The sequence below is a fragment of the Vipera berus genome (assembly GCF_964194415.1).
Source record: "Vipera berus genome assembly, chromosome: 1".
Classification (NCBI taxonomy): domain Eukaryota; kingdom Metazoa; phylum Chordata; class Lepidosauria; order Squamata; family Viperidae; genus Vipera; species Vipera berus.
The window spans coordinates 34,538,454-34,549,930 of record NC_138202.1 but is presented as its reverse complement, the minus strand read 5'-3'; the positions used below and the strand labels follow the sequence as shown (position 1 = coordinate 34,549,930).

General features: G+C 37.9%; 1 protein-coding gene across 8 annotated transcripts in view; it reads left to right on the top strand.

Annotated features, from left to right (window-relative positions):
* The first annotated feature begins 1,138 nt into the window (after nucleotides 1-1,138).
* The window catches only part of MARK3 (microtubule affinity regulating kinase 3), an 83,433-nt gene continuing 73,094 nt past the window's right edge, over nucleotides 1,139-11,477 (top strand). For all 8 annotated transcript variants that reach the window (XM_081319685.1, XM_081319682.1, XM_081319684.1 and 5 more), the window contains exon 1: nucleotides 1,139-2,097. In XM_081319685.1, coding sequence (XP_081175811.1) covers nucleotides 2,041-2,097 — 57 coding nt within the window. In that variant the 5' untranslated portion in view covers nucleotides 1,139-2,040. The remainder of the gene's footprint in view (nucleotides 2,098-11,477) is intronic.

The window sequence follows — 11,477 nt, the reverse complement described above, 5'->3', positions numbered from 1 at the left end:
TAAGGTTTCTCCCTTCCAGGTTGACTTTCAGTGCAAGTCCTGTCTACTGTCAGGACGCACCCCAATCCATGTCTTAGGAAAACAAAAACTCTTGGAGTCAGTTCTAGTCCAAAAGGAATTTTTACTAGGACATGCTGGGTTGTGGAATTACAAGACAGGACTTGGTATTGTTTTACAAATTGAAACTTTATAAAGAGTTCCCGGTTCAAACCCCCTTCCCTCAACCCCATTTGCTCAGCCCCCCATCATTTTACTTCGTGTCATCCCTTTTGTGGGAAAAAGGGAACTTTGAATCTTTATGGTCATTGCCTTCTTCCTTTACAGATTCAAATGGAGACACAGGCCAGATGCCTTCTTCCCTAACCCTCCCTTTTGTTCCCCCAGTTCAAAAGGTTTCCCTTGGTCTTTGAAATAACCTAAGGCAGGCTGAATCCACATGCGCTCCTCCTTCCTCGGGAGATGGCAGGATCCATGGGCAGAGGGGGGAGGGGAATAATATTTTAAACATACATTTATGAATGTGATATAAATGGATTCTGACAGCTAGGTTTTTTTTTCCATGTTCGATTTTCCAACCATTCGCAGAAAGCCTAACCCTAACCCAAGTTTGGCAATAAAAATGATCAAAACCTTTAAAGGGAAGTAAGCTGTGAGGGTAACTGCACAAGCCCTCAGTCTGTCAAGAGAGGAGCACAAGGCTTCCCGTCTATGGAGATTCTCAGTCATCCAGATCATGGTTGCTCTCAAGAGCTGAAGAATCTTCTTGGATGAAAAGCGAAACGTCTTCAAGGAAAAAAAACCCAAGAAAGTCGCACGTTTGGGATAACTATGACCTGGATGACGGTTGTCTGAAAGGTGTTTTTTTTTAAGAGGCAACTGGACTGCCTTGTTTTTCTTTGAAGACGTTTCGCTTCTCATCCAAGAAACTTCTTCGGCACCTTTGAAACACAAGGCTTCTCCTTTCCTCCACACGAAAAGCGCTCGTCCATCGCCACCCCGCCAAAACACCTTAGCAACAAGAGGCGAACCGTGCACGCACGCCTGCGCTTGCGCCCTCGGCCTCTTCCCCCCCCATGGCCTGTCCCTGTGCAAGGGGCGGTCTCTTCCGGTTCATGTAGGAACAGAGGAAGCCGGGCGGCCATCTTGGATCATCCGGGAGCGGCGGCGTTGTTGCCGCTGTTGCTACTGCTTGAGAAGAGAGCAAAGGCGACTCGTTTGGCGGCGGCAGAGGTGTTCGCTTCTACAGCATTGCACCCGGCAAACCCTCCAAGCTGTGACGGAAGGGTCTTTTCTCCTCGGCTCTGAGCCTTCTTCCCCTTTGGGATAGGGGTAGGGAGCCAAGGAGTTGGGAGTTGTCCCGGAGAAGAAGGAAGAGGAGGGGGCGCAATTAAAACATGAGAGCCGAGGCACGGTGAAGCGATCCTTGTAGAGAGAGAAAACGCGGAGGGCTTGGCCCGCTCCTTTGACCAGCTCTGGGTGGTTCCTTGTTCTTTTCGCAGCCGACAGTGGTTGCGCGGAAAGCGACTGCTGGTTTTCCACTTTCCTTCCTCAGCAGCCTGCAAGTTGGGCTGTACCGTATTGCTTGCTGCAGCGCCCTCCACTCTCGCTGCCGCTCCATCTCTTCTCGCTCCCCGCTGTTTCTTCCTCTTAACGGCACCGGACAATTTTTGCCCCATTTTTCTTTTGGTGCTCCAGGACAATCTTCTCCTAATCTGTCGTCCCCATCTTCTAAAGACCGTAAGCTGTCTATAAGATGATTCCTGAAAATTCCCAAGGGGATATAATGCTCCATTATCAGACTGGAAGATAGATGAGAAAGAGGGGTAGCGGTGGTGGAGGAAATAACTCAAATTTCTTTCCCCATACTACCTTTTTCTTGATGGTGGCACTTGAGAACTGCTGCTATGCTGTAAAATCACATTTTTTTTGTAAATATATATGTATATGTGTTCGGAGGGAGGGAGGTGTTAGGATTTTTTTTATTTTTATATAATAAACAGTTGGATTTTGACATTGCAAACGGTGCTTCCAGCTAAGTGAATGAAAATGTCTACTAGAACTCCATTGCCCACGGTGAATGAACGGGACACTGAAAACGTGAGTGCGCTTAAGGATTCTTCATTGGTGTAATGTGTAGTTTCATAGTAACTGAATACCATTTTAATAATGTCATAGAGTATAAGTGATAATGCAGATTCTTAGATTAATGAAAAAATCTTGCTGTTTTCAATGAAAAAAATCAATATAGAGAAATAGTCTATATTCATTTAAAATATAGCTTAATATTACATAGGGAAATCTACTGCAGGTTTTATGGAAGCTGAAAATCTGATAATGGTTATTTTTTACAGGTTGGTTGTTGCAAAATGTCAATTGCAAGAAAACTCCTATGAGGCCTGCCTGTTGTAATAACCTTCCTTATTGTTTTTAGAATCCTGCTTTTTATCTCATCTCTTTTTCAAAATAAGCCTCATGCTTAAAAATATGTTTTCAGAAGACAATGGAGAATTGAGAAATGAACATACATTCTTAGACATAAAATATATTGCTAAAAAGGGATCACGAATACATATATTGTAAGAAAGAATGGGTCATTTGTTCTGACAGATAATGAACAGTATTACCTCTCTCTTTCATATCTAATTTGTATTTCCTTTAACTGTTTAAACTTTGATACTGATATTCAGTTGTGTAATAAGAGAGCTTCATTTTTGGGTGGTACTGGAGAGGAATTATCCATCCTTAAATAGCATATTTGCTAATTTCATGCATATTGAAAAAAACTGTTTTTATCGGGTATTTTTAACTGTCAAACAGCTTAGATACAGATGTTTTGTGGAAATGAAAAGCAGACTGTATGTTGAACCCCTAGCATTTATCTTGGTCGGTCACTTTAAAAAGATAGTCAAAAGAAATCCTGTACTGTAGAAAAAAACATGTTGATTGATAGAGATCTTAAGTCATAAGAAATAACTCTATCTGTATTTGGTTTGATTGCAAGTTAATAGTAACTTAGGTTCCAAGAAAGGAAAATGTTAAGTTCCATTAGGATTTTAAATACAGGAATGAGAAATATAACAATGTTTTATAATGGCTTTTTAATCAATTCTGCTTATTAATCAGTTGAATGTGATTGACACAAGTTTAGACAGGAGGAAAATATGTTTAGAACAATTGTATTATCAGGGTTTTGTATTCACTATCGTTGATAAAACTTTTCTCCTTTGTTTACTTTAGCTCTTGATATAACCTGCACATTTGTGTTTAGCAAAAGTTAAATGCAGAAATTCAGCTATAGAACATTTTGGACTTCAGTTCAAGCTTTCAAAGTTTGATTTTAGATAAAATTGTTCAGAATTAGGTATTTCTGTAAATCATGGTTACTCTGAGAATTTAGTAGGATTATTCATAATGCACTTTCCTTAGATCTTTTAGTGTTGTTTACATCAATCACTTAATGTAATTTAGAAGTAATGTGTGAAGATTGTCCTTATGCTGTACTCTAATACCATCAATAAAGTTGCAGAGTATATGAATATTTAAATAGCTAATTAATGTATCATTGTTATTCAACAAAGAACACCATGGAATATTTGTCAGTCTGAAGTAGGCATGCACCTTGAGAAAAAACATGGGGGTTTAGAAAATTGGGGGTCAAATTTTCTGTGCTTCTTTGTTTCTGAGTATATTATTTGTAATTGCATTGTGGCCTGTATAAGAAGCAGTAAGCAAATCTGGCTTGCTGTATGAATGTGGCTAATATCATTTTACCCTGTCTTTGATCAAACATGAATAGAATACACAATTCTTCTAAACATTTTAAATTTCAGAATGTGTATCTGTAATTTCAATTTCAATTGCATATAAACTTGTTCTTTTTTTAATTCCTAATGTTGAAATACTTCCTCATTGCAAATGTGGCAATTGTAGTGGAGAAGTTTTAAGTGAAATGGATTTAAAATGAAAACCACCTTGTCAAGTTGTTACGAATTCAGTACTTTGTTATTTAAAAGTTTGTCATCCCTGATGATACAGAAGCTATCCGATGGAGCCTGGGTGGCATTTTCCAAGATAGTATTCTGCAGCATCTACTAGAAAAGAATAGTTTCATATTGATTTCTAGAAAAATGCTGAATAAAAATTATCTCTGCTTCTTGTAGTGCAATACTGGTAAGTAATTTTTAAAGTGAAATTGTATATATTAGTTTAGCAGATCACTTTCTTAAAACCGCTGGCCATAATTTCTATAAACAATTTCAGGTTTTAGTATTCTGAAATCAGATGGCTTATTCTGAATCTGTAATTTTTGACCTGACTTTCTGGAATTATTTCACTATGCTTACAAGTCTAAGCTCTTGAGTTTCTGTTTCTGGTTTCATTCACACATACTGTGAGTATAGGATTTTTAGTTGTGTTGAACCAGTCTTTGTAGTCTGATTTAGAAATAGCATGATACTATAATGAGTAGGCTTGCACATCACACCAAGACTAAAACAAATATTGCTTAACACTACAAGTGAATTTGGCTTTGATTGTGAAATTCTATATACAATGCTTTCATTCATATTTTAACATGAATAAATGCTCATTTGTATTCTAGCAATATTTTTCCCACTTACAACATCCATCCTGGGGGTGGCTTTCACATTTCATATTTTCTTTGCAAGCCACAACTGTCAAACATGGGGGGATGTATAAAGAAACCTACATTTAATGGGCAATCCCTCTTCCAGTTTAATACATTTTTGATACCACCGGAAACATCCTCAGAAAATATTTGACATGACTATTGTATCCAAAGTAGGCTACACAAGGCATTTTTAAAAATAGAGGACCTTCATTAAGTTTATTTAAATGTCATTTGCATCATTATGATAAAATAATATCTAATGGACATTTGAGAAAGATGGAGGTCCTTTACATAAATAGTCTATTAATCAAAGATTCATTTGATTGTACATTGGAATAACTGTTTTACACAATATTCTTAAGAATATTTATCACACATCTGTATACCCCATTGTCTTTGCACAGTTCCTAAAATAAACCTAATTTATTTTAGATTGAGAGTCAGTTTAGTGTGGTTAAAGCATCAGGCTAGAAACTAAGAAATTGTTCCCACCATAAGCATAAGGCCAGCTGGGTGACTTTGGGCCAATCATTCTCTCTTAGGAAGAAGGAACTGGCAAGCTACTTCTTAAATTGTTGCCAAAAAACTACAGGCTGTTGCCAGGCATTCAAGACACAAATTTAGTTTGTTACTGAGTTTCTTCTAGACTATATCCTTGCAGTGCCTTGTGCCTGGTTTCCCTAGTCTGATAGTTGCAGATGTATTGCACCACAACTGCTATCCAGCCTAGTTAGCACAACCAATAGCTATCTAAGCTGGTTGAATGTAAGCAGAGTTGTAGTCTGGAGAACCCCATGTTGAGTAAAACTGAATTGTGGTAAATTGGAAAACATTGTTCTTATAAGGCAGGGGTAGGCAACCTTGGCTCTTTTATGACTCGTGGACTTCAACTTCAGCTATGCTGGCTCAGGAATTCTGGGAGTTGAAGTCCACAAGTCATAAAAGAGCCAAGGTTGCCTACCCCTGTTATAAGGCATGTGTTTGAATTGCATTTTATAAGTACTGTGAGCTAACAACACATCTTACAGAATTATTAAAAGACCCATTTGTAGCATGAAATAAATGGATGAAATCAGACTTTGCTATGGCACCATAAAATGTGCCAAAGATCAGCTACTGTGTTTAAATTAGAAATAATACATTTAAGGTGATTTACCAGTATCATTTTTTGAAAATGTTCATGCAGTATTCCAGTGTGGTGCATTTGCCATGCAGTCTTTCTCAATAGTCCATGGAGTTCATAGTGAATTATGTACTATTAATTCATAAATCAAACTGCCTATGCTAAGTGACTTGTTTTAAATCGGGCATGTCAAACTCGCGACGTCACGTGACGTATCGGAGCTTTTCCCCCATTGCCGGCAATGGGGTGGGCGCGGTTTCATTGTGACGCATCCGGCCCGTGGGCCGGCAGTTTTAAATGAACCATTATATAGTAGAGGTTAGGACATAGCTGTGGAATGTGAATCAAGTGTATTTGCTGATGCATCTTTATTTATGAATTTGTAAACTGCTTCAGTCAAGGCTACTCTTTTCATAAAAAAGCAGTCAAAACCAATATATAATCACATACAATTTATTTTCATGATGGCAATGTTAACGGCTTTTTACTTGGAAGCAATTTCACTGGAGAACCAATTTGGTCTAGTGATTGATGCATTATGCTAGAAACATGGAGATCATCAGTTCTAGCCCTTCCTTAGGCACGAAGCCAGCTGGGTGACCTTGGGTCAGTCACTCTCTCAACCTTAGGAAGGAGACAGTAGCAAACCACTTCTGAAAAGCCTTGCCAAGAAAGTTCAGGGACTTGTCCAGGCAGTTTCAGAATCTGACATAATAGAAGTGAAGAAAAAAAAGGGTTTATTAGAGATGGACTTAACTCTTGTATAAGTATTAATGGAGTTGTTTTGGGAGTGAAAATCAAGAATAATTATATTTATTTTATATTTATCATCTTAGAGATATTTAACAATTATATTCACATTATACAATATGTATATTGGAATATGGAAGTTTCACAGCATTTGTTTTTGGGGTTTTTTAAAAGCAGTTAAATAATGACAGTCATACACACACACACACACTTGTATAACTAAATAAAAATTTAGGGTTGACATTTGACATTTACATTCCTGAATTCCCAACTTAACATATCTCCGGGATTTTATTTCTAAGAGAATTTTTGGGGCAAAAATGACTTCTTAAAATAGCTTTATGTTGCATAATAAAATTGAAATCTAAAAAAAGATGTTCTAATACAAATCACAGATCTTTGCCTGTTGGATGTTAGTATGGTTCCATAATTACTAACGATAGCTGAATAAGAAGTGGCCTAGGTTGACAATTTTATTGATGAATTGGGCTTGCCTCTGTCTTACTCTTAAATTGCTATATTTACATTTAAGTGCTGATAACAGTAAGAACATAGTCTGATTAGTAAACAGACTTGGCATGATTGGGACAGTATAGTAGATTGTGAAAAAAGCAGCAATTTTGTTCTCTCCTGAAAGTAACAATGAAGCTATAATGTTCTATGCAGTATAATTCATTATTATTTATAATTCAGTATTATTTATTTTGTACAGGTAATCCCCTTGGTCCCTAACTAACGCATTGTTTTGTGATAAATCCAAAGCTATTCTTTGTTTCCAAATATCCATATCATGGGAAATATGGTGCATTTTGAGCACAAGAATGCCCATGGACATAATTCTTGGCATCTACCAAGTTTCATTTGTTGTTGTTTTTAATTAGAAAAATAATATTGTGAGATTGCCGTGCTATAATGCAGTGTGCCAGTGTCCAGTAATACCTTCTCATGATTGGCACCCTTTTCCAGCATTGAGATGTGTTTGAATATTAGTAGTTTCCAGCATTCATGCAATTTTGTGAAATGGGGCAGTCATCCAAATATGTAAAACTGAAAATAAAAATTACAAAAATTTCCCAAGATTTCAGTGATGAGATCCCATAGGAGTATTATATTTTTATGTAAGAATGTAAAAGCCTCTTGAGAGTTCAACCACTTTTAATGGTATTTTTTATATTATTCTTAAGATGCAGGGCCTGCATACTTGAGGAGTATTGCAGAAATCTTGCTGGCTATGGGTGACATTCTACTGAATTGTGTCTTGAAGAATGATTCTTGGCCACACTTCCATAGAAAAAGTGAAAAGTAATAGGGTGGTCCAGAATGTTCTGTGACTCTGGAAGGGATTTCAAGGAGCGCATTCATCAGCTTGCCTTCTAGTAAATTGGTACTATATAACTGGTCATGTCCATTACAGTAGCCATTAACCACTCTGAGATTGGCCATGGTACGTGCTCAAATTTCCAAATACACTTCCTACCTCAAAATGGTTGCTAATTCTTAACTCATTTATTCAGGTAACCCAGAAATACTGACATAATTTAAGTTTGAAATATGAGTGCTTTGCGAGTAATAGTACCTAATTATTATATATTATTTATCATGACATTATAGTAAACCAATGACCAAAATTAAAATTGCTTCTTAGTTGTCATAAACCACCTAGAGTCACTTTATAGAAAAATGGGCAGCATGTAAATTTAATGAATAAATACATTGATGCAACTAAACAAAAGCTGAGAAAAGTACCTCCTAAAAGATGAATTTAAGGGCCATAGGAGTCCCTGGATCATGCATAAGGAGATACATAATGCAAAGATTTAACGAATTATTCCCAGTTCTTTGTCTTTGGCATAGTGATGTCCAGCTTTGTCATTCTTGTTCTGTTTGGTAATTGGCTACAGATACTATTTAATATTTTGTCTTTGACCTATACTGTTAAACTTCATGTGAAATAAAGTACACTGAGAGATGATAGGAAGGAGAATTCCATCTTGCTCAGTCAGCTGCTTATTTTCATTGATCAATATTGCTAGCTCTCTAGTGGTTGCTGAATGTGCTATTCCTCTTGTATTTTTAGGGTGGGTGGGGGGTGGGTGGGTAGTGCAATAGTTTCCAGTCAGGTTTAAATATGTTGGAAATAATGTTAACATTTGAATATAGAAAAATATTAAAATATGTATTCAGAAGATTGAGGTGTTTATAGTAAAGAGATGATCCTTTGGTAAATATCATCTACTGAATCTTGTCAATTAATTTAACAGCGTTTAATACTGTAGCTACGTAATTGTACAGAAGACAAAGTGGGGCCAGAGAACAGAGGTTATATTGTACTGGACACTGTTGCATTGTTAAAATGTAGCATGGCTTCTGGTTATAATGTTCTAATTCACTATGGCTATTTCATATCTCTCTTATTTTGCTTTGTTTTCTCACTAAGGTGTATTCAGTCTCTATAGCTTCTCATCTCAAGCAACTGAGAGTAGTGGTCCAATATATATGCCTCTTTAGCATATTCCCTTGAGAGATCATTTTATTTACAAAATAAATTTTTATTTTTATCCAAAGGATAGATTTGCACATGGGAAAAAGTTAAGTAAGCAATTCAACTGTTCAGCAGAAACAAGCCAATGCAGTATTTTAGTCTAAACATGACTGAAGAGCACCAGATTAGAGAAAGATAATTGAATGCATATAAATTCAAAGGTTGCATAGATTATTGCTAAAGATTATCATATTACTAACATGATTCTGGTAGGATGACATTGTGGAGTTCAGGGTAAAGATGATGATGTGCCATCATTTGATTAGCAATCACATGAATTTTCTCCATAATGATCTGTCCCTAACTGGTCCTTCAAGTCTTTCAATCATGCAACCATCACCACTGTAACTGAGTCTATCCACCTTGCTATTGGTTGAGTTCTTCTCTGATTTGCTTCCATCTTTCTTAGCATTAGAGCAGGGATGTCAAACTGCTGGCCCGCGGGCCGGACGCGTCATCCGGAAGCCGCACCCACCCCATGGCAAAACCATCCCGATACGTTGTGCGGCGTCACGTGACAACATGAGTTTGACATCTGCATTAGAGCTTTCTCCAGAAAGCTAAGACTTCATATAATGTTCAAATAGGTTAAGCCTGGCTATTTGTGCCTCAAGTGAGTACTCTGGATTGATCAGGGATGAACCTATACTAATATAAAATTGGCAACGTGTGATGTTATGATGTTAAAAGTATCCCAGGCTTAATCCACAGCTTAAATCAATCTCACCTTCTGCTTGTATTAATCTATAGAACAGGAAAATATTGATAGATTGCTGAATGATTTGCAGTATGTGGACAGTGACTTCTTATTCCCAATTGTTCTGGGTTGTGGTATGTATTTTGAGGGATGCTTCATGAAGCAACCAAACTACTCCTTTGAACCTATGTTTGAAATGTTTGTATGCATGGTTCAAAAGCTTGATGTAGTTTATTGAGGTCACTCTCACTGAGTTTGCTCCTGAAGTAGGCTTACACAATATGGGAGATCCTTGAAGCAGCCATGGGAAACCTCTGAGAGGATATGCTGTCTTTAAGCAGCAAGTTTGGACAAGCATTTTTATTACTTTGGAAATTATCTTCCAAATGTTTACATGCCTTCAGTGTGAAAAAGATATCCTCTCCATTTTTCATAATCTCTATAAAGTCAATATTTGTGGATCCAAAATCATTCCAGAATCTATCTCAAAATAATAACTTTGGGATCTAACAAAATAGCCTGATCTCCAAAGATTGAAATCTACCCATACCAAATCTTGGTAAGCAAGAAATAGAAATTCAGGGTGATTACATGTCCTGTAGAGCATATAAAATTAATTTCATTGTGACAAAACTGTGCCGAAACTGTAATTTTATTGCAATGAATTTCTACTTCAGTTATGTACTATATTGTACATTGTTCCATAATCCCTTTAGATTATAAATTTTATAACCAACCTATCATCTCTGATATTTAGGGCATTAAAAGAGGGGAAATTCTCAAAATGATGCAAGATAGGAGGCATTAAAATATATATTCTATTATGTTCCTTTTAAAACCAGTAATTTTAAAAAGTGTGGCACCTGGCTACTGAATGTTTGCCCGCCTCTGTTTTAAAGACAAAAGTCCTAAAAATATATTGTGAGAGAAGATTGGTAACAAATAAGGATTTGCTGATGAATATTGGAAATATGTGATAAATTATGAATAGAACTAATAATCACTATTCAAATATCATGTTGTAAATAGGGAAAAGTTTCTACTGCATTCCTTATCTAACCACTTTGCCACCCTCATCGCGTCCGCAGATAATCGCCCGGCCGCCCTGTTTAGGGTAACTCGCTCTCTCCTTAATCAGGAGGTGAGGGAGGAACCCTTGCAGGGTCGAGCCGAGGAGTTTAGTCGATTTCTGTCGGACAAAATCGCTCGGATCCGGACCGGTTTGGACTCCGACTGGGCAGAGTCTGACGATGAGGATACGGGCGGCCTTGTCGATTTAATCTGGGAAGAGTTCGATCCTGTGACTCCTGAAGAAGTGGACAAGATCATGGGGAAGCTGAGCTCCACCACGTGTTTGTTGGACCCGTGCCCCTCCTGGCTGACTTATGCGGCCCGGGATGGGACACGAGGCTGGCTCCAGGCAGTGATTACTGCCTCTTTGAGTCAGGGTAGTTTTCCCGCCGCCTTGAAGGAGGCGGTGGTGAGACCCCTCCTCAAGAAGCCTGCCTTGGACCCAGCAATTTTAAACAACTATCGACCGGTCTCCAACCTTCGCTTTCTGGCGAAGGTTGTTGAGAGCGTGGTGGCGCAGCAGCTCCCTTTGTTCTTGGATGAAGCTGATTATCTAGACCTGTACCAATCGGGTTTCAGGCCCAGGTACAGCACGGAGATGGCATTGGTCGCGCTGGTGAATGATCTCTGGCGGGCTCGGGACAGAGGTTGCTCCTCTGTCCTA